Source organism: Syngnathus floridae, chromosome 13 (genome assembly GCF_059516105.1).
Source record: "Syngnathus floridae isolate MCC-2025c chromosome 13, RoL_Sflo_1.0, whole genome shotgun sequence".
Classification (NCBI taxonomy): Eukaryota; Metazoa; Chordata; class Actinopteri; order Syngnathiformes; family Syngnathidae; genus Syngnathus; species Syngnathus floridae.
Window position 1 is genome coordinate 5,660,998 of NC_142425.1, and position 27,204 is coordinate 5,688,201.

General features: G+C 39.5%; 1 protein-coding gene across 7 annotated transcripts in view; it reads left to right on the forward strand.

Annotated features, from left to right (window-relative positions):
- Positions 1–27,204, forward strand: part of ptprsa (protein tyrosine phosphatase receptor type Sa) — a 166,627-nt gene that overhangs the window by 86,533 nt on the left and 52,890 nt on the right. For 5 of the 7 annotated variants that reach the window (XM_088393314.1, XM_088393316.1, XM_088393315.1 and 2 more), the window contains 2 exons: positions 9,670–9,858; positions 20,656–20,766. In XM_088393314.1, coding sequence (XP_088249440.1) covers positions 9,670–9,858; positions 20,656–20,766 — 300 coding nt within the window. Of the gene's footprint in view, positions 1–9,669; positions 9,859–20,655; positions 20,767–20,802; positions 22,647–27,204 lie in introns of those variants that run through there. The other 2 variants (XM_088393319.1, XM_088393317.1) reach the window with 2 other exon arrangements.

The following is a 27,204-nucleotide window of genomic DNA, read 5'->3' on the forward strand; positions in this document are numbered from 1 at the left end:
TGAGAGTTTTTAGCTTTGTGTACTTGTCTTCGACTGCTGGACCCTGTAGCCTTGTGATTAGAACTGTATGAATGAATTTTGCCACAAACCTTCTCAAGGACCAGAAGTTATGATTAAAAGAGGTTTTCATTGTACTCACTTTTTTCCTGTATTGCAAGAGTAGTGGAATATAGTATGCAGGCGCTCAAGTGAGGCATACACTTGGTTTACCACTCCCAACCAGGTGGAACCAATAAAACCCGCTCGGTCTCTCATCAGCATCTCTCTAAAGTCTTTCCAAAGCTTTTTCTCTCAGCATGCCAAGTCCCAAGCCTGGTTTTTATCCACCCCACTGATTCCTTAAATATATTTTTAGTCTCGCTCTTCCTTCTTTATAGGGTAATTTCCCATCGGGTGGAGTAGAAACAGGTAAAATATATGTATTTCTGTCAGTATATTATTCTAATTTTTACTTTTTGAGACTGACAATGTGGGAAGTGGATTTTGGTAGTGCTGGTAAATAAATATCTCTTTTTGTTAAAACAATAATCCACCATGTAAAAGCCTTAATTTTGTCACTCTTTGTGTTGGACTCTGTTCATTATTTTTGAAATTATTGACAACATGTTTATTTTGTATTTTTACTCATTTGCTTTGAAAACTCACTGTCAGTCTTCTTTATGTGGCCTGCCATTGGCTGGCAACCAGTTTAGAGTGTACCCCACCTACAGCTGGAATAGGAGATCATTATTTATTTAATTGGAATTATTACAAAACATAATATTAAATGGAAAGTGGTGTGTACTTCCTTGAATAATTATTAATTATGCATCATCACTTGAGTATTATGCAGAGTTATCCTCTTTGGTTCTTCCTCATACTTTGTTCCTTGTACATTAAGCCAGAATAGCATGTATTTGTTGTCGTAGACTGAAAGCTTGGAAAATGTTATGGCTACTTCTGCAGATGAGAGTTGATGGCACCCAAATTATTTGATCCTTGGAACCTGTATTGCTGTAGTCATATGTAATTCGAATCTAACATTGGAGATATAAGATGAGTAGAAAAAAGACAGGCGACGGATGGAGTTAATGAAAAGCCCGGACCGATGGAGAAAGATAAGTGAAGTGAGCCTCTAACTCAAGGTGGATGACTTCTGAGCTTTTGTCATCAATTTTATATATTTCCTGCTCAAGCAGAGTAACCCCCATGACCCCGTACATCTAACCAGAGTCAATGTAAGACCCCTGTGGTCGAGGGAGGTAAGAGAGGTAGAAAGAGAATGATGAAGAGGAGGGGAGAGAGTGAGTTGTACAAGAAGCAATACGGGTTTTCAGATTGATTTGTCATTGGCTGGAAAGTCCCAATATGTGAGTCATTTGTCTGGGGACTGATCTGAGGGGGAAGTGTTTTAGACGTGGTTTTGAGATTATTGCTAAATGGTTTGATTGTTTTGGGCAGCTCACTTGTGAAAGGCTATTTTTAATGTTTCCTCCCAGCACAGTAAGGAATTCCACTTGAAAAGGTCCTTTCTCTAACTTGATAAATGCCATGAAAAAAGATCTTGCCACGCTTTTCAATGGCTGCCATGTCAATTTTTACATTGGTGATTCTTTTTGTTAATTATGCTTGGCAATTAAATGAACAAAACGAGCTGAAATTTTCAGCCCATGTTCACCATAATGTGTTGAAACCTAATCAATATTTTTACCTTACCTGAGCAAAAAAGTGAGAGTTGAGAAAGAAAGGTGGTTTGTGATGATTAGAATCGGTGAAAGTGATGACCTTTGAGTGGCCCATCTCATGCATAAAGAAAAGATGGGGTAACTATCTTCTCTTCTACATATAAATGATCTACAAGCCCAGATGACTGAAGTTGTTCTCCACAGAGGTTGTGATGTAGACCCTCTGGGTACAACTGATTGAACTGAAGGCCGAATGTAATGTCACTGCTAATATTCAGCCTGCGCATTTTATGAATCTCATTTCTTGAATGCAAAAATATAGTACAGTAAGATACAATACAATACAATAAGTTAAATACTCAATTACAAGAAACGGGTGTTTAACAGTGACTTTTGGAAGTTGGCGACATCTCCAATTGTTATTAGAATGCTCAAGCTTCTCTTATATCACTCACCAATCTGCCGAATGCAGAGTGCAGAAGGAATTATCTTTTGTCCTCTTTTCTGGTGAACTAGCTTATGAATATTCAATACACATTCTCTTGTTTTAACCTTTCTAAGTGGTGTATTTACCTAGCAGTCTAACCACTGTCACCGTGTTGAAAGCTGTAATCCTCTTTCAACCTTTTTTGCCACATATACATGTCACCTCCAAATTGCATGTTAACATTAAGCAATTACCTGGAAGCCATTTGAGTAGTCCTCTGCTCATTTCTAACCACATTCATTCAATCGTGTTGATCTCTTCATCAAGACAACTTTCCAATCATATCATTAGTCGCATAATTGCGTGAGTTTGAATACTCCCTAGGACAATGACCTACCAGCATACTCTCGCACATCCATCTATTGCCAATTCCTTTTGCAATTATGGAAATAGGACATGGTCTCCTCTTGATGTTATGTTGTATAAGATGAGATGAACCATGCAATGCAGATAAACACATCAAATCAAACGAAAAGGTGTTTACATAGCACCTTTTGTTCATAGAAATTTAATCTAATTTGCAAACGACAAAAATAAAATAAAACAAAACAGCAATAGGACAGTTTGAAAAAAAAAAAAAAAAGACTCCGACACCCACACAGAGACACCCCCATCTACACTCATACACATCATTCCTTCAGCACACCCACAACCTATGTAAGGATAAGCGGTTCAGAAAATGAATGGACAGACGGGCGATAGAGCGGGTAGATGGATGGATGGATGGATGGATGGATGGATGGATGGATGGATGGATGGATGGATGGATGGATGGATGGATGGATGGATGGATGGATGGATGGATGGATGGATGGATGGATGGACGGACGGACGGACGGATGGACGGACGGACGGACGGATGGACTGATGGATTGGCAGATGGACGGATGGATGGATGGATGGATGGATGGATGGATGGATGGATGGATGGATGGATGGATGGATGGATGGATGGATGGATGGATGGATGGATGGATGGATGGATGGATGGATGGATGGATGGATGACTTTAATGATTTTAATTTAAACTCACAAAAATTTCCTTTATAGGCAAATTGTCAGAGCAATTTCCATTAATTTTTCATAGATACAAGTACAAAATATGGTCCATTACGAGCATCATGTTTTACTTTAGGTAAATGGTGTGTATCAGTTCTTAATTATGGCCTAAACTTCCACTATTAAAATTCAAAATGAATGAAGGCCTTTAGATTTTAGAAAGGCTTGTGGAGCAGCATAATCACACCTACTGTGTGGAGCACTGACACATGATTCACTCACTCCCGCCCTCCTGAAGCTCACACTCAAACCACCCACCACTAAACCAGACCTGACTGGTTGACGTTTCTCTTCGGTGAAGCACTTCCTGTAATGGCCCTGGCCTCATCTACTGTCCCCCTGGAGTGTGCATGTCTTGGCCCAGTCGCCTCAGGAACCTGACAAGATAGATAAGGAAAGACAGAGAGATGTTTAAAAAAAAGAAAAACAAACATTTCCCATTTTTTACGTTTTTTTTTTTTTTTTTTTTTTAACATTTAACGTAGTCTTTACCTTTCCCTCATCAGGCATTTGTGATTTATCATTGGTCCAGCTCACATGTATGCAAGATATAATAATAATGATAATAATAATAATAATAATAAAGTTGTCATAATTTACTTTTAATTTACTTTTAATCTTTGGCTATGATATATGACAAAACTTTGGCCATTGGTTGCTACCTGTAGTGGAGGCTGACATTTGTTTTTTCACACCCTACCAAGCAGTTGGCTGCAACAGCTATCTCTTTTTTGCCTATTTGAAGCTGGCCTTGGAGGTGGTACATCTGTTTGAAAGATGCCGATTAGTGGATTGGTTTAATGTTTTTTTGTTTTATTTTCGTTCTCACTGCTTTATCAATTCTCGACCATGTTTACAATGCTTGCTTACTTATATGTATTTGTACGTAGTTCAGCTGTGCGCAGAGATCAACAAAGCTGATGGATGTTATTGTAAAAAGTTTACCAGAGCAATAGGTTACAATGTAACTCTGATCCATACATGGTGTGAAACCTGGGTGTATCTTTTTTGTACCTAGAGGTACAGTAAATGATACCCATTCGATGTCAAGAATGCCAATGCAACATACCCCTCTCACAATGGTGCAAAATGTGGAAAGGTGGAGGGCGAGCTGTATAACAACCATAATTCAACTGAGATGTGTATCTGGAGAGGGTGAGCCACGATGGGGCCAGAATCGCTATGATTAGATTCCCTCTGTGCTGCTATTCTATCTATGTCCCTGAGATCTCTTTGTGCCTCTTTCCCCTCATCATATTTTGTATCTCTCAAAAGCAATTCAACAGGGATAGCAATAGAGAATCTGGGGACTGCAATTCCAAATGCTTTGATCTGTGAGTACAAACATTGTAAAATAAACATTTGTCGCTATAGCTGTATCACAAAATAACTGTCAAAAGACATTGCTAAAAGCTGCTAAAATCTCTCCCTTGCTTACATTCTCTGTGTCAATCTCCTAGCCGTCCCTTTGCAATATTGATGCTTATATCTGCTCATAACCTGTGTCTCCATGCTGTGGCACTGGGTAATCAGTTAACCTGATTATGCCTCTGATGGAATTAAATCATTTCAGTAAGTGAAAATAATAATATGAGTAATAGGTGTGGGGGATGGTGGTGCTCCCCATAGCATTTTCTGCAGTGGCCACAAATCAAGTTTTGCTTGCCCACCGTCGTATGATATCTGGAATGGATCAGAGGTATCAACATTAAAGCCGTCAATCTTTACATCTAATGAATACATTCAGACACGCATGTTATTTTTGGCTAGCATTTTTGCCTTGGGGCTGTACTATGAATGTCTTTTTTGCCCAGCCTCTTCCAAAGTCCAGTTATTTGTCTGCTGTGTTGTAATATCAAAGTTTTGTTAGAGAAAAAAATCCACTTCTGCTTAATGTCGACTTAGTTATTGAAGTTACAATGTTGTTGCCATGTTGGCTGAATGTTCATATTTTACAGACAACACCAAATGTTGATGTTACTTGAAAACCCCTAAAAATCATTCTGATCGATGCAGTCATACTAACATTTCAATTTGGTTTGAGAATATTTGACTTTGGCGCAACTACTACTTTTTTGGTACCAGTGATCCACAGAGACGAGGATTAGTCCGGAAAGTTAAGTGAGTGTAAAGGACAGACCTTTTAAGCAGGCCACATGATAGCATGCTGACTGCAACAGCAGGCATGAATCTGCAGATTATCTGCACCGGCTCAACAATCCAGAGGCTGATTAAAGGCTTTGCACCTGTCACTTGTGTAATAATATTAAATGTTAAATCAAAATTATAGACAGTTATAAAAGTAAAATGAAAGGTAAGTGAAGTTGAAAACTGTTGCTTGACCTTAGCATTTACCATCTGCCAATACAGACGTGCATTCATACTCGTATGGGATTCTGTATGCTTCTGCTGGGATGCCTGTTTTGCAGTGAAAGAACCTGAACAATGTGTCTCAAAACCTGCTGCATAATTAAACGTATAAGCTCAGCAGGTGGACGCCCTGCGACCTGGAGTCTAATGATTATTGGCCTAAGTGGTAAAGGCCGTTCTTGGTAAAATAAACAATGCCTTGTCATTGATGGATAGTGCACTTCCATTGATTCTATTTACCCTGTAAAGATCTGTCATCACAAAAAGTGCACATCAAAGAAGAAATACAATTACGAGACTTATGGTGGAGCGGGCCTTTGGGAATAGGTAGGATAGCATCAGTGTGTGTTATTGGCTTCTTCTTCCCTTCACAGTCAGGCTGGATAACAGAAGCAGCACTCCTTCGATGAGTGATCTGTTTATTTTTGCATGGCCGCCTTTATTGACAGAGCCTGTGAGCTTGAGGAAAGATGCTATCTGACAATTCCTGGGGATGCAACAACAAGCATTCAGGAAAAGCAGCCCGAAGTGCATCAAGTCAGAGCAGCTGTAAGGATATTAAATTACCGTATTTGCCGGTGTACAGGTCGACTCGGTGTATAAGTCGACCCCCTAAAATTCGACGGAAATTTACGATTTTATGATATATCCTTTGTATAAGTCGAGCTCAATTGTTGCATTATATTAAACTTCAAAATTCAATATGCGAAATTTATTGACGAAATGTGTTCAAATTCCGGGAGGCCGTGCGCATGCGGCTGTTTATAAGCACCGCGGAGGAGATCGCGGCCGGCGAGCTCGCGCACGCCACCCGGCACCAACGGGAGGCCGGAAATAGCTCCAAGCCGAGCGGATCGGCACTTTATAAGCACCGCGGAGGAGATCGCGGCGCCTCATTGGACTTCCAGCGGCCGGCGAGCTCGCGCACCCGCCCGGCACATCCGGGAGGCCGTGCGCACGAGCCAAGTGGCCGAAAATAGCCCCCGCCGAGCGGATCGGCTGTTTATAAGCACCGCGGAGGTGGTCGCGGCGTCTCATTCGACTTCCAGCGGCCGGCGAGCTCGCGCACCCGCCCGGCACATCCGGGAGGCCGTGCGCACGAGCCAAGTGGCCGAAAATAGCCCCCGCCGAGCGGTTCGGCTGTTTATAAGCACCGCGGAGGTGGTGGCGGCGCCTCATTCGACTTCCAGCGGCCGGCGAGCTCGCGCACCCGCCCGGCACATCCGGGAGGCCGTGCGCACGAGCCAAGTGGCCGAAAATAGCCCCCGCCGAGCGGATCGGCTGTTTATAAGCACCGCGGAGGTGGTGGCGGCGCCTCATTCGACTTCCAGTGGCCGGCGAGCTCGCGCGCCCGCCCGGCACATCCGGGAGGCCGTGCGCACGAGCCAAGTGGCCGAAAATAGCCCCCGCCGAGCGGATCGGCTGTTTATAAGCACCGCGGAGGTGGTCGCGGCGTCTCATTCGACTTCCAGCGGCCGGCGAGCTCGCGCACCCGCCCGGCACATCCGGGAGGCCGTGCGCACGAGCCAAGTGGCCGAAAATAGCCCCCGCCGAGCGGATCGGCTGTTTATAAGCACCGCGGAGGTGGTGGCGGCGCCTCATTCGACTTCCAGCGGGCCGCGCACTCGCGCACGCCGCCCGGTTCAAATTTTCTAAGTGCAACGCACAATGAGATGCATGAGAAACGGCCTTGGTTACCATCACATTTGAAGCGATGAATACGAAGTTAAATTTTATGACTCGGTGTATAAGTCGAGGTCGATTTTTTTCGGTCGATTTTGGATCGAAAAAGGTCGACCAATACACCGGCAAATACGGTATATATAAGATTCTTCTGGTTTACTGCTGTTTTGGGAGACTTGTTTGCTCACCTTTTCATGTCCAAAGCTGAAACAAATTTCCTCTGTCACGTGACTGATTTTATTCGTGTCAAATCCGCTTCTTCAGTGAATGTTTCCAACATTTTAACTGTGGGTTGTCCTGACTCCAATTTACAGTTTTCATATCTTGTAGGTTGACGACTGAAAGCGCAGATAGGCCTCATATACAGCCAGTATATCATACGGTAGACACAGGGAAAAGCCTAGACCGTGATGTAATCCTTCTCTGACAGACAGACAGACTTAGCTAGAAGGGAATGAAAGTGCCGCACCATTATGGCATGTTTAACATAGATCATTGATGACATACAGAAGAGGGATTTTGTGAGAACATATTGCACTCTCGTGTCCTGAAGTTTCAGAAGGTAAATGCAGTTTGCAATCGCCTTTCTAAGCTTCAGGGTGACTCGATATAAAAAGATTATACAGCGGTGATCATTAATAATCGATGGAAAGGATATAGCAGTAGAGCCGAAAATGGTGTAAATGCCTGTATGTCTTCGAACTCAGCAGTGAAATATTCATCATGCTCTGCTGATGCCAGCTTTAGTTGAAGGTAACCGAATGTCTGTTGTTGTAGAAGATTCTACCGTATTTTCCACACTATAAGGTGCACCGGATTATAAGGCGCACCTTCAATGAATGGCCCATTTTAAAACTTTTCCATATATAAAGTGCACCGGATTATAAGACGCACCTTCAATGAATGGCCTATTTTAAAACGTTGTCCATATATTTGGACACGCCTGCTGTAGTGGCTCAATATTGGTCCATATATAAGGCGCACCGGATTATAAGGTGCACTGTCAGCTTTTGAGAAAATTGGAGGTTTTTAGGTGCGCCTTGTAGTGCGGAAAATACGGTACTTTTTTACGTTTGAAAAGACTCTCACAAGTCAATAACCAAGTGCTCCAGTCATAGTGCATTTTGTGTGTGTTTATTGTTCAAATGTTATGTTTGCATTTATTGATTAAGGTAATAACAGATATTAGACTTAATCGTTCCTTTCTGCTGAATATCAACCAACATTAACCAAAAGCATCTCTTTTTAAGCAACAAATATAAAAGTTCTCATTTTCTGTGCATAGCAAACTGACATCCACGCCCCTTTTACATTGCAGTCAAAAATAGCGGGCTCTAAACGTTAGTAGTAGGCACTGATCTTGGCACTTTTAGTTCCAAAAGCTGCTTGACAGTCTAGTTTTAAGAATAGAAGAATGACAATAATCATTGTCATGATACACTGTAAATGCTTACATGTATATTCATGAAACTTGTCTTTGTTTAACTCATCACTGTAGTGAGCACACAGTTAGTGGCACACAATGGAAAAGGGGACTAATGTAACACTCAGGGAGCAATTCAGACTATCATTGTCTTGCTCAAGGACATCACAGTCGTGAGTCTGGGTAATGTCAGGGGTGGGTGGTACATGGCCTTAGCCTGGGGGTTCTACCACGTCTGGCGGTGATCTTGCCACTTGCCCTACTGTTTACCTAGTGCTTCAGCTGTGACTCCACTTACTGTCCCTCGTTACCCCCAATTCAGTAGTTCCTGGTTGCCGATACTACCATGATATACGCAATGTTGACATTAGGTCACTGGCTCTTAAATGGCCAGTGACCTATGTAGCACTGGCCAATTTCTTAGTCATTCTCAGAGTTGTGATGTGGCCTTGAGCTTCTGATGCATATTGCGGCTCAAGGCACTACACCCTGCAGCTCTCATAATCTAAGAATGAGTCACTACTTTGGTTCCAGTCAGGGTAAAGGTCAGGCGTTTTGACCCAAGGGACTAATTGTCCCAGCGTGACAGCAAAAGGAGGACAATGACTATGGAGAACACTACACTCCCTCATCCATTAATAGTGAAGTAATTGCACAATCATGCATGATTATCAGCTGTGGGGATCCAAGATTGAAAAAAATAATCCTCCCTTGTGCAATGGCTCTTGAATGTGATGAATGAGGCAAGCGTGAGAGCTCGTACAAAAACACAAGTCTTGAACCTTTCATGTCCAATTGAAAACTGAAGTATGGAATGCTAGTAAGTTAAAGGATTTTGCATTTATTTATCTTTCGCATAATTTGAATTGGAATTAATTCACTGTCTACAAGTTCTAAAATGTTTTGACTGTTTTGCAATGCTCTGTATATATGTGATGATGATGATAATGATGATGATAATGATGTTCATTTTCCTTATACAGAGGATCTACTCCCTCCTGGCTTTCCTAACATTGACATGGGCCCTCAGCTGAAAGTAGTGGAGCGCACTCGGACAGCAACGATGCTCTGCGCCGCCAGTGGCACCCCTGACCCAGAAATCACCTGGTATAAAGACTTTCTGCCCATTGACCCCAGTGCAAGTGATGGGAGAATCAAACAGCTACGCTCAGGTAAGGAAAGGCTACTAATACTAAGCGTGTTGATGTTATTTTTTTCTGTTCCCAACATACTCTATATTTTTTTCTTTTTCTTTTAAAGTTGGTTTAACAATAGCCTGAATTGTTGTGAAATGCTTCCAAAATACTTTTGGTGATGCCTGCAAGGTATTAAACAGACTTTGAGTGTAGCTCCTAAGAATACATTGGAATCACAGTATGTCAAGGAATGAAAAAGGTCAAAAAATTAATACTACCCTGGCATAGTCAGTGAAGTCGCATTAAAGCTGTAGTGGCACAACACAGTTGTGGATATGTTTGTGTCTTGTTCCCCATTGATTAAACCACACTGAGAGGCCCACTAAAGCAAAGTCTAATTATATAGCTAATTAAGTGCAGACTCTGAAGTGGCCCAGGGCAACAAGGGGTAGATATTTTTGGTCGATAATTTGTCACCATTGGAAAAATCCAATGACTCTTATTTGATCTCTTACTGCAAATGTAAATCAGTGCGGACTCCACTAAATTGTCTCACGATTGAGTTCATGTCCCATTTGTGCCTCCCGTGTGGTATACTCCAAATAATTGATAAACCATCTTGTTATTCATCCCTATCCATATATAAGAAATGGACAACTACCAAACATGTTTTTCCTTTAGGATAATTAGCGTATTTTTATTCTTGACTTCTATTTGTCATTTTTCAACCCAGATTCCTTTTTTAGTAGTTTGTGAATATAAACGTCGGGGAATCAGGGGATCAATTAATGTGTAAAGGTGTAGTGTAGCTGCAGAGATGACTTTTATAATTACTATAATCTACAGCACTAGTTTAAACCTGAGAAGACCCAGAAATATCTGTGCACATTTTTTTGTCCACGCCACCTTCTGCACATGAGTAAATTGAAGTTCTGTATCTATTCATTGTTTCTCACCACCCTATTTACCATTAGATAAATCAATTGCATTGGCATCAATTACCTCCTATGAAACATACCTATAGAAGTAATAATAATTCATAAGCAGGTATTTATGATTTCAAATTGTGCGGTGTGTAGTAGGGATGTGTTCTCATAAGCTCTAATCAAAGCCTTTGAGGAGTTACTGCAAGTCTTGGTAAGTATATCCATTGAATAGATAGATTTCAGTATGTTTTGTAAATGAAGTATATTTTACTATTCATCTATTTTTCAATACTATTTCACTGATGGAATTACTTATAATGTCGGTTGGATATGAAATACTAACTGTATGGGTACACATGCCTATGGACATTAGAATGTTATTTGTGTTTGTTAAGATGAACTTTAAATTGATGTCAATCGATGCTGGTTTACTTGACTTTATCATTAACACGGTGTCAGCGATTTTGACAGCTTTCTAATCTAACTTCTCTGTCATCATTCTTTTGATTCTCCTTCAATAGCATTTGTATGTCCTGTCTAATTGAAGGATGCTTTTCTTTTTCTCTGTGTACTTTGTCTGTAATTGTGTGTGAAAGAAACTAAGAGACATCACAATGAATACACATTGCAAAGTATTCACCACATTCAATCAATCTAACACCAAAATATATGGTAACTGAAACTGATTATTAAAAGACACCAAAATTAGTATGATCAAAATAATAACAAATAAAAAGACATGACAATTATTCAGTTGAATAACACTCTCAACCCTTAAATAACTAAAATGTTTCAAATCACAACAAAACCCAAGTTGAAACGTCAACATTGTAATTCTTAAGTGGCACTTACCTACAACCTTACCCTAAAATCAACTATGTTGTTCTTCCTCTTTCTTCTATTTACTTTCATCTTGCTTTGTGATTTACAGAAACCTTTGGTAAGTGTTCATCTAAGTCATGCAAGCCCACCCACTCTCCTTCAAGCAGATGGCATTTTTAAGCTCCTGTCCAGAATGCATGCATCCCTTACTCTACCTTCTATCTTAACCCTTTTCCTCCACTGTTCAGTTATTTCCACCACCGTCACCTTTGAACCTTATAATACCTTATAATGTCAAGCTTGTTTCAAGGCATATTGATCTAGGTCAATTTATTATATACATAGTACTCCATCTTGAGGAAAGTAACATCAGGTTAACATACAGAAAAGCTTTGGCTGATTTACTTTTGCTGATCACATGGGTCAAAATTTAGCCAACCTCGCGTTTTGTTGCAATATAAGAATATAATTACACGTGAGAATTGCTTGCAATCACAATTACATGAAGGTAGCCTTTCATGGTAAAACATCTCATGAGCAATAAGTACAACATGGGAAAATGTTTTCTCACAAAAAATAGTGATTTTTTTATTCTTTCCAAATTATTTTTATAGTATCTTTACATCATGCTAAAAATGAAGTTATTAATAACACTGCTATACTTTTTATAGAAGAGCTTGCACAATATAGGTATCAGAACTGCCTCTAAAGGGGTGTTATCTGTGTACTTGTTTGCTCCAGGCAAGCCTTCAAGCCTTTGAAGGTAACTCCAAATTTCACTTTGTCAAAGTAAAAATAAAGTATTCAGGTCAAGATAAGTCAGCCTGTGGATATGTTATTTTGTTGTGGAATACCCCATTTGAAAAAGTCACAGAAAACAAGAAGACAAACTTACTAATAAATTGACGGACCAATTTAAATGTACAAAGACAGTTTTAGTGCCCCCCCCCCCCCCCCCCCCCCCCCCACACACACACACACACACACACACACACACACACACACACACACACACTAAAAAATGGTCCAGATCACACTACACTGCCAGGCCAGTGATATTTTTGTGTGGTACCCGCAAGGAGTTCCTCCAGAGTTATGGAAGGAGCTTGACATTTCTTCTTTCTGAGTTTTAGCTGCAAACATCTTGTTTTCACTGGCCTTATAAGGTTAAATGCCCCAAAGGTTGGGAAGGCCCGAGTTTTTGTTATGTTTTTTGAATGGAAACTCTCAGCCCCATATGCTAGAATCCTATATTACTTTTGGATTAAGCTAAAAAATCTGCAAGATCCATATTATTTACTGCTCTTTTACGTTTCCAGTACATCTGAGGGGACGATCTGATCTTATCCAGATACACTACGAACAGTCAACTCAAGTCAAACAAGTTTAACAAATCAGACAATCCATCTTTCTTGTATGCAGATGGACATTTCAGGCCAGATTGCACCTAGGATAGGGCCTTGAATTATATTTCTAATATATTTAGGCTGTTTAGCAAACATCTGGAGTGATCAGCGGAGTAAATAATGCCACAGCTGATAAGTCAGTCGCTTGTTGAGGTGTATTTAGGTCATTGTCAATGTAAGCTGATCAACCTCTTACGGACCAAAGCTTCGAAAGGAGGGAGGCTTATGGTCATTCGGTTGCATTGCTATAATACAGGTAGATTTGTTATTGTACGCTGTCTGGCCATCTATCCATCTATCTATCTATCTATCTATCTATCTATCTATCTATCTATCTATCTATCTATCTATCTATCTATCTATCTATCTATCTATCTATCTATCTATCTATCTATCTATCTATCTATCTATCAATCTATCTATCTATCTATCTATCTATCTATCTATCTATCTATCTAACTACCTACCTACCTACCTACCTACCTACCTACCTACCTACCTACCTACCTACCTACCTACCTACCTACCTACCTACCTACCTGTCTGTCTGTCTGTGTCTCTCTCTCTGTGTCTCTCTCTGTCTCTCTCTCTGTCTCTCTCTCTCTCATTGTCTCTCTGTCTCTATTTATCATTTTTTAAACCAAAACAGAAAAGATGCCTTTGATAATTCCCTAGCATATCTATTGATCTCTGTTGTTTCTAAATGAAGTACCTTTATCTTATCGAACCTGTTTATTTTCACCAATCCCCATCCCCTTTTGTCACAAGTTTGAATAGGCTTATGTGCGATTGTCATCCCTTTTACAAACTTGCTTTCTTACCCATAACCTTACCCCAACCTTTTCCTAACAGTCCCCTTCACCTCATCCAAACTTTAACTAGTAACACCCTTAACTTCCCAACTAAAAATTCATATTCTTTGAATTAAAATAACTCAACCGCTTCTTGCAACCTCTAATGAAATGCTAACACCATAACAATATAACCTCCTTGGGGCCCTAATGTCCATTGTCTTGTGATTAACCTTATGTGGCTTCTAAACAGGACGTTAAAATCATTTTCATGATGCCACTTTTTACACTGTTTTGCCTGTTTGTTGCAATGACTTCTGTATGATTGTGTATACATACAGTACATATTGGTGTGTGCAGTGAGCCCCTGTTTATCGTGAGGCGTAGAGTCACCTATCCATTATAGGATTTTTTTCTTCTTATTATGTTTTTTCCTCCCACATGCAAATTAAAGTTATTCAAAGGCACAACCTTACGAAAACATAATTCATTTCCTTCGTGCCTGTTCTTACTCTTGCTCACACAGTTCTCCAAATAAGAGTGCTAAGTTCTTCTTGTTCTGAAATACAATGCATCTCTTCTCGTAGACCTTGGTGCTGCTTGGCATATTTCGACACATCACGGTAATACACTGACTGAAATAGCCCAACTCTACGTGTAGACTTTGCTGTAAAATAATAACCAATGAAAGCAATCGCCACGAAATCTGCAATAGAGATCAATGGGGGAACACTGTTTACAGTATATACTGTATATATACATACAAATACATCACAAAACAGGCAGACCTTAGACTTAAACTCAATCATTGCCTCTTATCTGCTGGTATCACATACAATCCAAATGTAGTGAACAATCCACCCCCTGTGCTTTCTTCTTGGCATAGACCAACTCAACAGATCAGCGGCTCCCAACCTTTTTAGCACCACGGACCGGTTACATGTCAGATAATATTTTCATGGACTGGCCTTTATATAAATATATAAATAAATAATAAGTTTACAATAAAAAACCTAAAAATATAACTCACCATTAAGTATCTGCTCCGTAGATTTGCGAGCTCGACTGAGGAAACATGTTACGTGACCGAGACGAGCATCTTGACCTGAATTAATTGATCGTCGATAAAAAAAAAAAATGTTTTTTTTTCTGTGCGGCCCGGTACCAAAAGACCCACGGCCAGGTGGTTCGAGACCTCTCCAACAGATGACAAACTTATAGTGCCGTAAGTTGTCCAACTAAAGCAAAAGGAAGGGAGTAAAATTGAAAAAGGCACAATTCCTAAGCAGAGATAGGTTGAAAGGGCAAAAGATGGGAAAATAGTTCGAGTCAAAAATTTTTTTTTTAAAAAACACTTGGATAACAATGTTGCTATGGGCAGAAGAACAGTTTAATGTAGTGCATGCCAGAGTGAGAGGGTTTGAGTTAATCTCTGTCCCCAACAATTCATGGCTCTGCCTTCAAGGGATGCATTTTACATCCAAGCAACAACTCACAGCTACATTTTAAAAAGCCCACCAGTGAGTGAATAGATAAGCTGGGTATTTTATTGTCCCTAATGGGATATTTGGCCTGCAGTCAAGCTTGTAACACAATAGACTTACAATAAACATTGAATAGGCAAGGACACTGCGTAAGAGAAACAAAACAATGGAAAAAAGCAAGAGACAAAATGACCAAGCAGGAGTGTTGAAGCTGTAGATGAAGTGTCTATTTATAACACTTTAGGGGTTTTACGACTTGTGGAATTAAAAAAAAAAAAAAAAAACCTAACAACTTCAAGGTGTTTGATTTAGCATGTGGTTCCCAGAAGGTACAGTTTGAACTAGATCATTGCAGACTGCATTATCACCTCAGCAGGTTTGTAATGTAGATACCCAGGATATTATGGAGACACCACTAACAGGTTTACAGACCTCCCACTCAAGGTCACTTGGCTGGGAAACGGCTTATGACACGGGAGCAGACTATGCTGGCGTAAGGTCATGCCCTAGCAATGTCTTATCACCCTTGCTTGCAGCCAGTACTAAATAAATGCCAAGCCCTGCCGATGATGCGTTGAGTTTTTGCTCTTAATATGGACCGTACAGTCAAGAGAGAAATAAAAAAGTGGAGGACCTCTGCTATAAAATCCTCTTGTGATACCAGCAGTGGGAGAGATTATTTTTTTATTTGTATAAAAATATGCTCTTCCTAAAGCCTTATAAGGGTTATAATCCAGTTCCAGTGATCCACTCCCAAAGCCAAATATAACTCTACAACTAACCTATAACTAAATCTATGTTGTGTCTTCATTTTTGTGTCTCCTCCAGAGGGTACCCCGATTCGAGGTAAGATGTTTAACCATCACAGTGAAACAATATAAATATAACCTTAAATATCTTAATCCTAAGTATAACAAGACCTCTCACAACACCATCCCTAAGACTAAATAGGGTGATAAGTCTGTTGGTGCCCCATTAAAAAAAGAATAATATTACTGCGTGATCTATGTTTTCTGATGTCTGTGTTAATCATGCCCATTTCACCCGTGTTCTTCCATCTCCATCTGTGTCTTCCGTGCATTTTATATATGTATACATATTGTCAGGAAAAAAAAATGAAATAATTTTACTTTTTTTTTTTTTGGGTGGTTGTTGGACTGGTTATGTTAAGGTGGGGAAATGGGCTTGGAGGTCGTCTTAGTCCGAGCTAATGAATACTGTAAGGCTGTAAGCTTGCAAGCTTTGTGACCTCTTTTTTCCCCATCTTCTCTGCTTTGATATCCTTCTCATCCTTCTGGTCTCCGCTAGAGCCGAGAGACACTCATGTAATGTTAATAAGCAAGTTGCATTACAGAAATTTGCATTTATTCCCTCCTGTCTGTGACAGAGCTTCTTACAAAGATGAACCTAGCGATGCCCCTGGGGGGGTATGGCTGCTGTTTAAAAACTAAGCTGTACTTACATTTTTTTTTTCTTACGTGACAGCATAGGAATTAAAGTACAAAATAGAATGACAGTGTAAATTTGTGTTTATGAGAATAATTTTACATGAATTTATTTTCCAGCAGATTTCTACTGTGATTCAATGTGTTAATTGCAGTTTTTTTTGTTTCGTTACCCAGGTAAGTATGTCATGTGCCTTTTATGAAGGTACATTGATGGGTCATAGCAATCTGACCATTTCAATGAGAACCACATTCTGTGTGAAAATGTTTGCCTTTTACATTTATGATAGCATTCAATTTTCACATCATCGAAAATATTTTAATCTTGAGGTTGTCGTTAGTTTGCAGTATACAAGTGCATTGCACCATAAAGAGGGCACTTTCTATTGTTTTGGGTACCTCGCCAGATAGGCACAAACAATGGCATCACATATTGGCCTCACACTGGTTTGGCCACAATGCAGCGACCTTGAGCTGGTGGAAGAGCGTATCTGTGTGACAACAGTAATGCCCACTGTAGAGTGACCTGCAGGTCCTGCTGCCATGTGGTTACATGAGTATCTTCAAACAAATTTCAAACAGAAATCGGAGTCTTTCTGACATTTGTGCAGGTAACCATTTGCCTTATAAGCTGCATTGCTGGACAGTTCAAGTATTCAGTGAACGTCACTCTTATCTTTGAGGAATGTGAACTAAACAGAGCAGAGGAAATAGGCTCCAAGTCCATGTCATGAGATTGAGGAGTACAAGCTTATCTCTTACTCTTCTTTCCAAAATATGTTTGCAATATCCAGATGGAAACACAGGTGTATGTTTACTGATATGTACTATTTTACCTTCATATATCCATCTTTGTGACAAAACTGCTGTGTTTGAAAGGTATCAGTGCTTGTCCCCTTGAATCCGGCTGGTTTTCAATCAAATTTGTGTTGTGATGCAGTGAGTAATGTTTGCGTGAGAAGCTTGAGAGGAAACAGAGAGAATAAAATGCCTCTGGCAAGCCTGACTGGCCTCAGAGCAAGAATTAGGGAGTGAGACTGGGCCAGTTATTTTGTTGATTGCCTACAGAAATCAATCAAGGCTTGCTGGAGCAAACTAATTGAATTACACAAGTGGGTCTGGCAAAGGGGGGTACAATTGGCAAAGCTGCTGAAAAATAATGACAGGGTGGGCAGACCACAACTTGGGGCACTTTACACAATTAATCACTCATGTCTCAACACATCCTACTCCTATTTTTCTTCTCTTGTCTATTTTTCTATTGTTGTCCTCTTTTTTCATTGTTTTTGTCTAATTTAGTAATTTACTCACTTCACATATACAGACATATACATATACGTGTGTATTATTATTATTATTATTATTATTATTATTATTATTATTATTATTATTATTATTATTATTATTATTATTATGCAGGCATTCAATTGCTTTGAATGTATCTTAAATTCGGGCATACAATTACAGTTTGCAATCTAGTTTAACTTCTACCACTAAACATGCAAACTAATTTACATCAAGTAGCATTTCAAATGACCACTGTACAGTTTGCAATTGTGCACTGAATGAACAGCAAGATAAGATGGCATGGTGGTGCATTAGCTACAGTATGCACAAAGTTAGATATGACGACATTGCGACAGCTGCAAATAAATATGATGGATTTTATGGTTGTTTGCCAAGTACCCACAAATAAGAAACTCTAATCTAATCTACAGTTGTTTTTTTCTTAATGGAGCAATCATATATCAAATATAGCTGTGCTTGCTGCAGCGATACAAAAAGGTAGGACTGTTAAGATTGGATATCCGTGGTCCCTTGACAATGGAAACAAATATCTTTTATTTATACGGTGCTTTTACAACTGCTGCACCGTTAACAAAGCGCAGGACACAAAAAAATATTTGTACAATCACAACCCTAACCCTAATTTACCTATTCCTGCCACTTGTTGGAAAACAAGAAAGATATGAAACTGAAATCTGTTAGCACAAAGCCTGGCAACACTGTCACCAAAAATGCAACCCGGCATTTTATTCACCTTTTTCTACTCAAGTAGTCCTCAGTAGACTGACCTTTGATAATGCATACCTGTTGTGCTGAGCACTTGAGCCCGAATAGAGAATGCTCTAGAACCCGGTGTTAAGGGAGTCATACAGAGCCACACTGAAAACAAAGGAAAAACCATGTCAGTCACTTTGGAGTATTTGGGGTTTGAGGCTGTAGACATCAGAGATTTCATTGTGTTTTGTTATAGGCAGCTGCCATATTGTCTTGGATAAGTCCAAACTGTTGGGCATACGCTGTACCTACAGTTGTGCCCATGTAACAATATGCATCAAAGGGTGTGGCTCTACATAAGGATTGCTCGGCCTTGCTGAAGGTCAACACTCAGTGCCATTGTGGATTTGATGGAAAGGCGAACCTCACAGACAGTATATCGCAATGTATGTGGTGGTGGCCGCTACATTGACGCTTCTTGGATCAACACTAATGAGCTACGTTGCAGCATTTGTCAGGGAAGCCTGGTCTGCAATCTGTTTGCTGAACCAGCCACAAGTACTAATGATATCATCAGGACATACCGTCAACTGTGCTCTAATAAAGTTAAAGTCCCAATGCTCATCGTCACACTCACATCTAGGTGTGGTGAAATTTGTCCTCTGCATTTAACCCATCCCCATGTGATTTTGATCTATCCCCTGGGGTAGAGGGGAGCAGTGAGCAGCAGCGGTGCCGCACTTGGGAATCATTTGGTGAACTAACCCCCCAATTCCAACCCTTAATGCTGAGTGCCAAGCAGGGAGGCGACGGGTCCCATTTTTATAGTCTTTGGTATGACCCGGCCGGTTTGAACCCACAACCTTCCAGTCTCAGGGCGGACACTCTACTACTAGGCCACTGAGCTGGTGCAGAACGATGTGACACCCGTTGTTTCACCTCTGCCTCCATACGCTACCTCTTATGTTTTACCCAAGTATTAGGTGAAGATCATTTACATGTCAAAAGTATAGAATCTTTAATCAGATAAGACAGGGGTGTCAAACTCTTTTTTTTTGCGGGCCGCATTGTAATCATAGCTTCTTTTGGAGGGCCATTATGACTGTCAACCCACATAAATGTATGAGCACCTCATATTATATACAGTAAAAGCTACAAAACAAACTGACAACTCGTTTTCAAATCCTAGGAGTAAAAACTGGTCAAATATTTAAAAAAAAGATATTAAAAGTGAAGACAATTTCCAATTCTAGTAATGACGCACAAATTTGATGCACAATTTGTCTTCGCGGGCTACATAAAATGATGTGGCGGGCCGTATCTGGCCCCCGGGCCTTGAGTTTGACACCGGTGAGATAAGAGATGACTGGCTCATTATCAAACAAGCCTCTGCGGATGTTACACTACCTAAGATGAGGGAATTTCTGTGAATTACAAGTTCATATTGGGTTACATATTGAAGACAATCAACCCTGCTGTTGTTTAAATTGCAACTCCCTTTGTCTCACTTTCCGAGTGTTTCGCAAAATGTTGTGTTTAATCCCGTTTAGTTTACACTACCATCCCTGTCTCTTTGCCCAATAGCTTTCTTTACATTTGCATTATTACTTTGTCCTTTTACTTTGTCACATCCAACGGCTACCAACAAATTTGGTGTGACTGATTCAGCCCGCTGTTTTATTTATTAAATTTGTTCCCTTTTTATCTGTGTATAGCGGATGCTGGAGGGGAACGCGGTTTGTCATGGTGAACCGCATTAGCACTGCACAGAGAAGCACATTTCGATGTAATAAGCCGGAGTATTCTAAGATGCCCCGTGTTTAGAGACATTTCTGACATCATGCACTGTCACCCATCCTTAAAAAAATAAACTAATCAGATCCTCCTTCCTTTGTTTCTTTTTCTGTCTGTCTCTTCCTTTCATTCTGGTATTTTTTGCTGGACACTGTTATTTCCAGGTGCCTTGCAGATCGAGAAGAGCGAGGAGACAGACCAAGGAAAGTACGAGTGTGTGGCGTCTAATTTGGAAGGCGTCCGCTACTCGTCCCCAGCTAACCTTTATGTGCGAGGTAGGGAGAACACGTGTTAGACCAAAAAAAGTAAAATATCTGCACAATCTGTCTTTCTGTTGATCTTAACTTTTATCCAAGTAGTATAAATATTTTAGCACTGATTTGCCTGCTCGATGTGTAATTGAATGTGAACTATACAAGCCGATTGCGAAATATTCATTTGACCAACTGATGTTCTCCTGTATTATGATGTAACGCTTCATTTTGTGTCTTCCAACGCCATGCCCAACTCGCTTGGAAGGATTTGCGTAGCACAAGAAGCCGTATGTCCTTGCTTTATCGGTTGCAAGACACATTTTAACTGTAATTTTGCACCGATGCAAATGTATCCAACATGTGGAAGTTGCTTAGGTTTTTTGTTATTTTCAGGTAATGGAGCAAAACGGTAAGTCTGGATTTTGATTGAAAAGAGATTAGTCGCGACCAATCAAAATCTGAAAAGTAAATGATGGTTTTAACACAGTGAGCAACACTGCTGTCATTTTCCGGGGCATAACTGTACTATAAAATTCTTAGGTTCTGCTATGTATATAATCTTAACATGGTCATACATCCAGTAGTCCTTTTGGTCAGTAAAGCTATGGAAAAGAAGGACACGGGCAGTATAGACAACCCCCTACCACTAATGTAAAAAGACAATGACTCCCTGTTTAGTGAGGTTTAATAAATTGAAGCAGATGCACTAACACCATGTATAATTTATATGGCACATATTAAATAAAGATGCCTCGGTGTCTACTCAGTTTGTTCCTTCTGCTGTGTACCAAATAACTTTGTTCCCAATAAATAATTCACTAGTCTGACATTAGAAATTGGGTCAGGGATGTTATTTGTACTTACTGTTGCTATTGTATAACAATAGGCAAAAAATTGGTTAAGTGAGGTATTCATTCATACACCGTAATTGCTCATGGTATTGATGACAAATTACAGTCAAGAGCAATACTTGAAGTCTTGCATAACAATAATGGGAACACTTGGTACAGCCTTGGGATTTATTAGAAGATTCCTTGATTGGGAGACAGCAAAAAAACATGAACTTAATATTTCATGCAGTTTTCATAAACACTGGCTCCATCGGCATGCCTTTAGGTAAATACAGTGGTCATAATTATTCAGGTGCCCTCACTCGACTATACTGTGTGTAATACACTTGAATGGCGTCAACCTTTTGTCTGTTTTCAGTTCACTTTTCTGATGCGTGATGTTGACAATGTTTTTGTTCACAAATTGCACCTGAGATTAGCAGCTGTAGTAGAGATCTGTTTCAAAGAATTAAAGTCTTAGAGTTATTATTGTGCCACAATTATTTTCAAGTATATGCCAAATACAAATCAAATTGCAAATTATTAATTCCTCATAAAACAATGTCTTGGACTGCAGCTTCTAACTTCAGCCCAAAATGTGTCTATTTTTTTTTCTATCGCTCATTAGTTTTTCCTTATTTTGTGTTTATTTAACTTCCGTCTGTAACAAAAACAGAATTAGCCATCAGTGGAACTTCTTGTGGTCATAAGGAGCTTTTGAAACTTTTAATTATAATATGCATAATCTTTACTCCAGTGGTGCATCACCACTTTTTTTTTGTTCATATTGGCAACAGTGAATGATCTTGATTGTTTGGGCTTATTTATTAAATATGACAATTATTCAAGGGGTGGGCAGGCAAGTGTTCTTTCAAAATGGGTGTCACCAGTAGCAGGGACAGTGTGGGGAAAAAATGAGGGAAATGGGATTTAAGCAAAGGGAAATGTAGCTGCAGCTAAACACCTTGAGGTGGCTTTTTTTACTCTCTCTGTGTTTCCCCTATTTTTCTCTTCTCCTCATGTCATTGTGTTCTGCATCAACCCCTTTACATCCCTCAGAGCTTCGAGAAGGTTGGTGTGTTTTTTTTCTTTTTTACTTTAATGAACCCACAATTGAGAAAAAAAAATCCAAATGTTGAAAAAAAAAATTCTAGTTAGATTTGCCTTTTACATTGCTCAATTCATTTCTAAATTAAATAAATGATAATCCAGGAAATCCAAACTGTTAAATTAATTTTAAAGAACTTTTCTTCTATATTTCAGAGGAAGAAATGATGAAATAAAACCTGACTAGTTCGGGTTTTTGTTAATTTACTTTTATGTTTGCATTGTGGGGCCTTTTCTCGTTTTGCATCCTCTGGTATTGCTTCTGCATCAAAAAGGCTTTCTTGCATGTGTTGTCATGGAAACCCAGCACGTGAAAATAACAGAACATGTTGCACGATGGAAGAATGTAACTGCGCTTGCATGCCTGTCCAAAACCTTTTTGGCTGTATTGGTCCTTTTTTATGCTTTCTGTGTGTTCTGGTCCATTTTATTATTTCCTAGTTTTTTTTTTTTCGTTTTTTTTTTTTTTCTCTAAAAGTCTTTTTCCCAAACAATCTGTTTTGGCTTTCCCTTGGTTCTCCTATTGTTGTTTTATGTTGTTATTATGCTGTGTGTACGTCTGTATTCCTTTTTTTCCGTTGTATTATAATGTCATTTTGTGTTTTCAAAAAATATTTGTTTGTTTTGTTTTTTATGACTGGTTTCTGTTTCCTTTTCCAAATATTGCTGCTCTGCTTCTTGACTCTTGAAATGCATATGGAAATGCAGAATGAAAGTGTGTCTACAGCTAGTGTTTCTGTCATCTTGTTCAAATGAATACTTTACTGGAAAAAAAGAAAAATTGGACTGAAGTGGGCATCTTGATGATTGCAATTAGGGAGGCCATCATGTGGCTTGACAGTATTATAACATTACATCATCTTAAAATACAGTATGCTTGTTTTGTATTCTAAATTGTTATGGCTACATTTAGTTAAAATAAAAAATTAAAATTATATATTTTTTAATTTTGATCTATTACACAAATAAGACAACGTATAGCATGAACATGAGAGAGGTCGTAAGAATGGGAGTTTGTGTTTCTATTACTTTTTGAAACTTGACTATCAGACAGTATGACTGAAATATTAAAAAACACTTGAATATGCAAACTGAGCCAGTACCGATGGTTCAGTGTGCTTTGGGTTGCAACTTTAAATTTTAGGGCGAATAATGTTCAAACATTTAGTATATCAGGCCCGAGGTCTTTTGATTCTCTTAGATAAGGACTGGAACAAGATGTGACCCACTCCCAAATTTTTTCTCAGATATTGCTTAGTTTCAACTCTCAAGTGACTGAAAAAATATACTTTTTTTTAGAGATGGTCAAGGACACCAGGAAATCAGATAACTGCCATCCAAAGGCCTAGCAAAATCCCACTCCAAAAATAGTGGAAAATCTAGTAGTGACGTGTAGTCACTTTTGACTATATGGTCAAAATGATGACACTGATGCAGAAAGACTGTGCTGTTCCGTGCGCATGTGCATGTATGCCCTCCTCTAATCATATCTGCTTGGTTCCCAATGTGTTTGCATGTCTAGCTATGTATCTGTGTTTGACGTTGGGAAAGAAAGCTAGATTACACCTTATGTTCTCAATGGCCAAATGAAACAAAAAAACTACCTTTTCTAGTTGACATTTGTAGCCGATCCTCACAGATTCCTTTTAAAAGTTTTATTTGTACAAATAAATACATATATGCCATCCCAAAGACTTCGTAAAAGGAAAACCACATGAAGACATATTTGAATGACACCTGGCAGCTTCTCCTTTGGAATAGTAATTAAATAAAAGTTGATAATCCTCCTATAGTCAGATGCTCATGGAATGATTCCTGTCACATTTCTTTGGGTAATAATTTCCATTTTGATGAGCTGCCCATATGTCTTTAGTATCAGCACAGCCAAGGTACAGTATTAATACAGGCTGACCCCTGCAGCTTCTATGTAAATGTTGTAGACTTCAACCACAAAGCGTAACAAAAGGATCTCCATATGATGCCTGTGTCCTCAGGCAGCAAGAGGGTGTAATCTCAGCTTCAAGGTGACACTAAAGGCTGCACATTATTTTGGCTTCCCCCTTCATTTTAGGGCAACAAAACCTGCCCTACCAAAATGGCCAATAATGTCCACCTCACTTTTTTTTTTGTTGATTTATTTTGTTTTGTTTGTTTGTTTCTTGGGGGGGCACAAATCCCTCCACAACACCACCCACTTTTAAAATTAGTGCAGTACTCTGGCGTTCTCTCTCGACTGCTTTTCACCTCGTTCACTGTAAGTCTTTTTGTCTTTCTCTCCACATTGGGGCTTGAAACAAGATAATGTCTCCAAATAGGGCTATAAGTTTATTTTCTTGTCCTTTCAATTCCAAATCGGCCGGCTGGGCTCCTGGGCTCTGTGAATGAGAAGCCTGTCCTTACCAATGGGAGTTTTTCTTTTTAATTGTATGTTTTGCGCTTCAGTTTAGAGAGGAAAGCACAGGCCCAATCGTAAAAGACAGTATTGACTTCTCTTAGATCAAGATGAAACGTGATACACATACAATGAATTTGGAGCAGTCTGTTTATTTTATTTTTATTTTATACCCAAGTTAGTGATCAGAAAAAGTAAGCCCAGGGATCAGAATTTACCATTCCTATAGTTTCCTTGGTGAACTGAGCTGAGGTGTACCTCACTGTTAAAAACATGGCTTTTATCATGGTGGAGGAGTTTTATTTCTCCACTGCTGATCTACATATGTTCATGTAGCAATAGTTTCGAGACAGCCTCATTCACCCAGCAGCTCCCATTCCATTTGACCGACCTGAGCCCCTGGGAGAGAAGCGCACATTGTGATCTAGTCTGTCCGCAGAAAACTGACACTTTGTCCTTTGCTGTTGTTACAATTGGAGACCAAATTAATGGAAACACAAAACATAGCATGGAAACAAAATAATACATTCACAAGTGCATTCCAGTAATGTCTTCTACGGAACTGTGCAGACTTAGTTCTTGTTTTTTTTCCTCATTTTAATTTGTCACTCATCGTTTGTCAGTTTGTCTGGAATAGTCCTGTATTTGGGTAGTGATGGCATGCTTGGAAGGGCTTGGCGTGACATTTTTGGATTGTATTAGTTCTCAGTGTTAGCCCAAGTGGATGGGGGCACTACTGTATGTCACTCTTGCCACACCCATGCATGTCTGTGTGATGAATGGGCTGCCCTATCACCTTTGTTTGAAAGGCATTATTATTGATAAACTTGAATACAGAGAAACGATAAATTTACGGCCACCATTCGTTAGGTTTCTGTTAGGCTACTTCCACCCAAATGAATGATTTTAACAAATCAATTTGGACTAAATAACAATTAAAATTAGGATTTTCAAGTGCATTCTATTTTACTCTAAACCTTAGTTGTTGTTTTTTTTAATTATTCATTCGTCAAATGTCAGATAATGCCAAAAGTTAGTAAGTTGTTTGACACAGAAAAGAGTATACAATAACAATTTACTCAGTTAGGGTCTTTGACCAGTCATTCTATAACTCACTTAACCTATTTTCATAATCATAATCATAATATTATTAAAGCACAAATCACAATCTAACAATACAATGCAATCCCACTGACATTAATGCCCGTATCCTTTTAGTAATCACCAAACCCAAAGATGAAAAGCTCATGTCAGTACAAAACAGTTTGCCGTGTCTGCACCATGCATTGTCTGGAATAAGTCAAAACGCCCCAGTCGGCCATCACTAACTCCATAGTTTCTAAAAGCGATTTTAAATGGCTTCAATAAGCCATTTAATCTCCACTCCATACCCAAATCAATCCCAACAACCTGAGAGTTCCTGGGTTGCATTTGCACGATTAGGTTCTAAAGCTGTCCTCGTGTAGTTAACTCTTGCTTTGAAGCCCCAGTGTGTGAGACCTTCAAATCCTCTTTAAGCCATGGTCTGTCCTTTGCTTTGGTTTGAAATCACAATCTCCTTTTTCTATCTCCCCACTTATGCCCTCCCCCTCCCTCCCTTTCTATGATAACCCTGTCCTAAACCTGTGCGTACTGTACAGTATGTTTGTATGTCCACCAGTCAATCTGCTTGTCAACTTCTATTATTGTACTGTCTTGCTGCTCAAGTTTGTTGTTTGGTTCCGCCTTGTCACTTGTCCTGTCTTTTCTGACTCTGTCTGTCACAGCTTTTTCATTTATAGTTCATCATTTTCTACCCTTACATTTGTACAAATGTCCTTCACTCTCTTTGAACTTCTTTGCATCCCAACAAACATGCTGACGTCAAAAAGAATGAAGGTTGCCAAATGTAATAGAATCGCATCATCATTAACTCCAGTTGCAGGTTTCATTTTAGTTTTAAATCCCAAATTAGTTAGCTTTCCGTTCAGATCCTCTTAAAAAAAAAAAATCATTCAATGATGGACCAAAATCAACTCTCTCTGGCTAAGCAGAATGAACTGCTGAACCACCTGGCATGTGCAAGGATAATCCTCCCATGTGTTCAAATATTTTAGGAATGGTACTTACATACTTGGACCTTTTATAAAA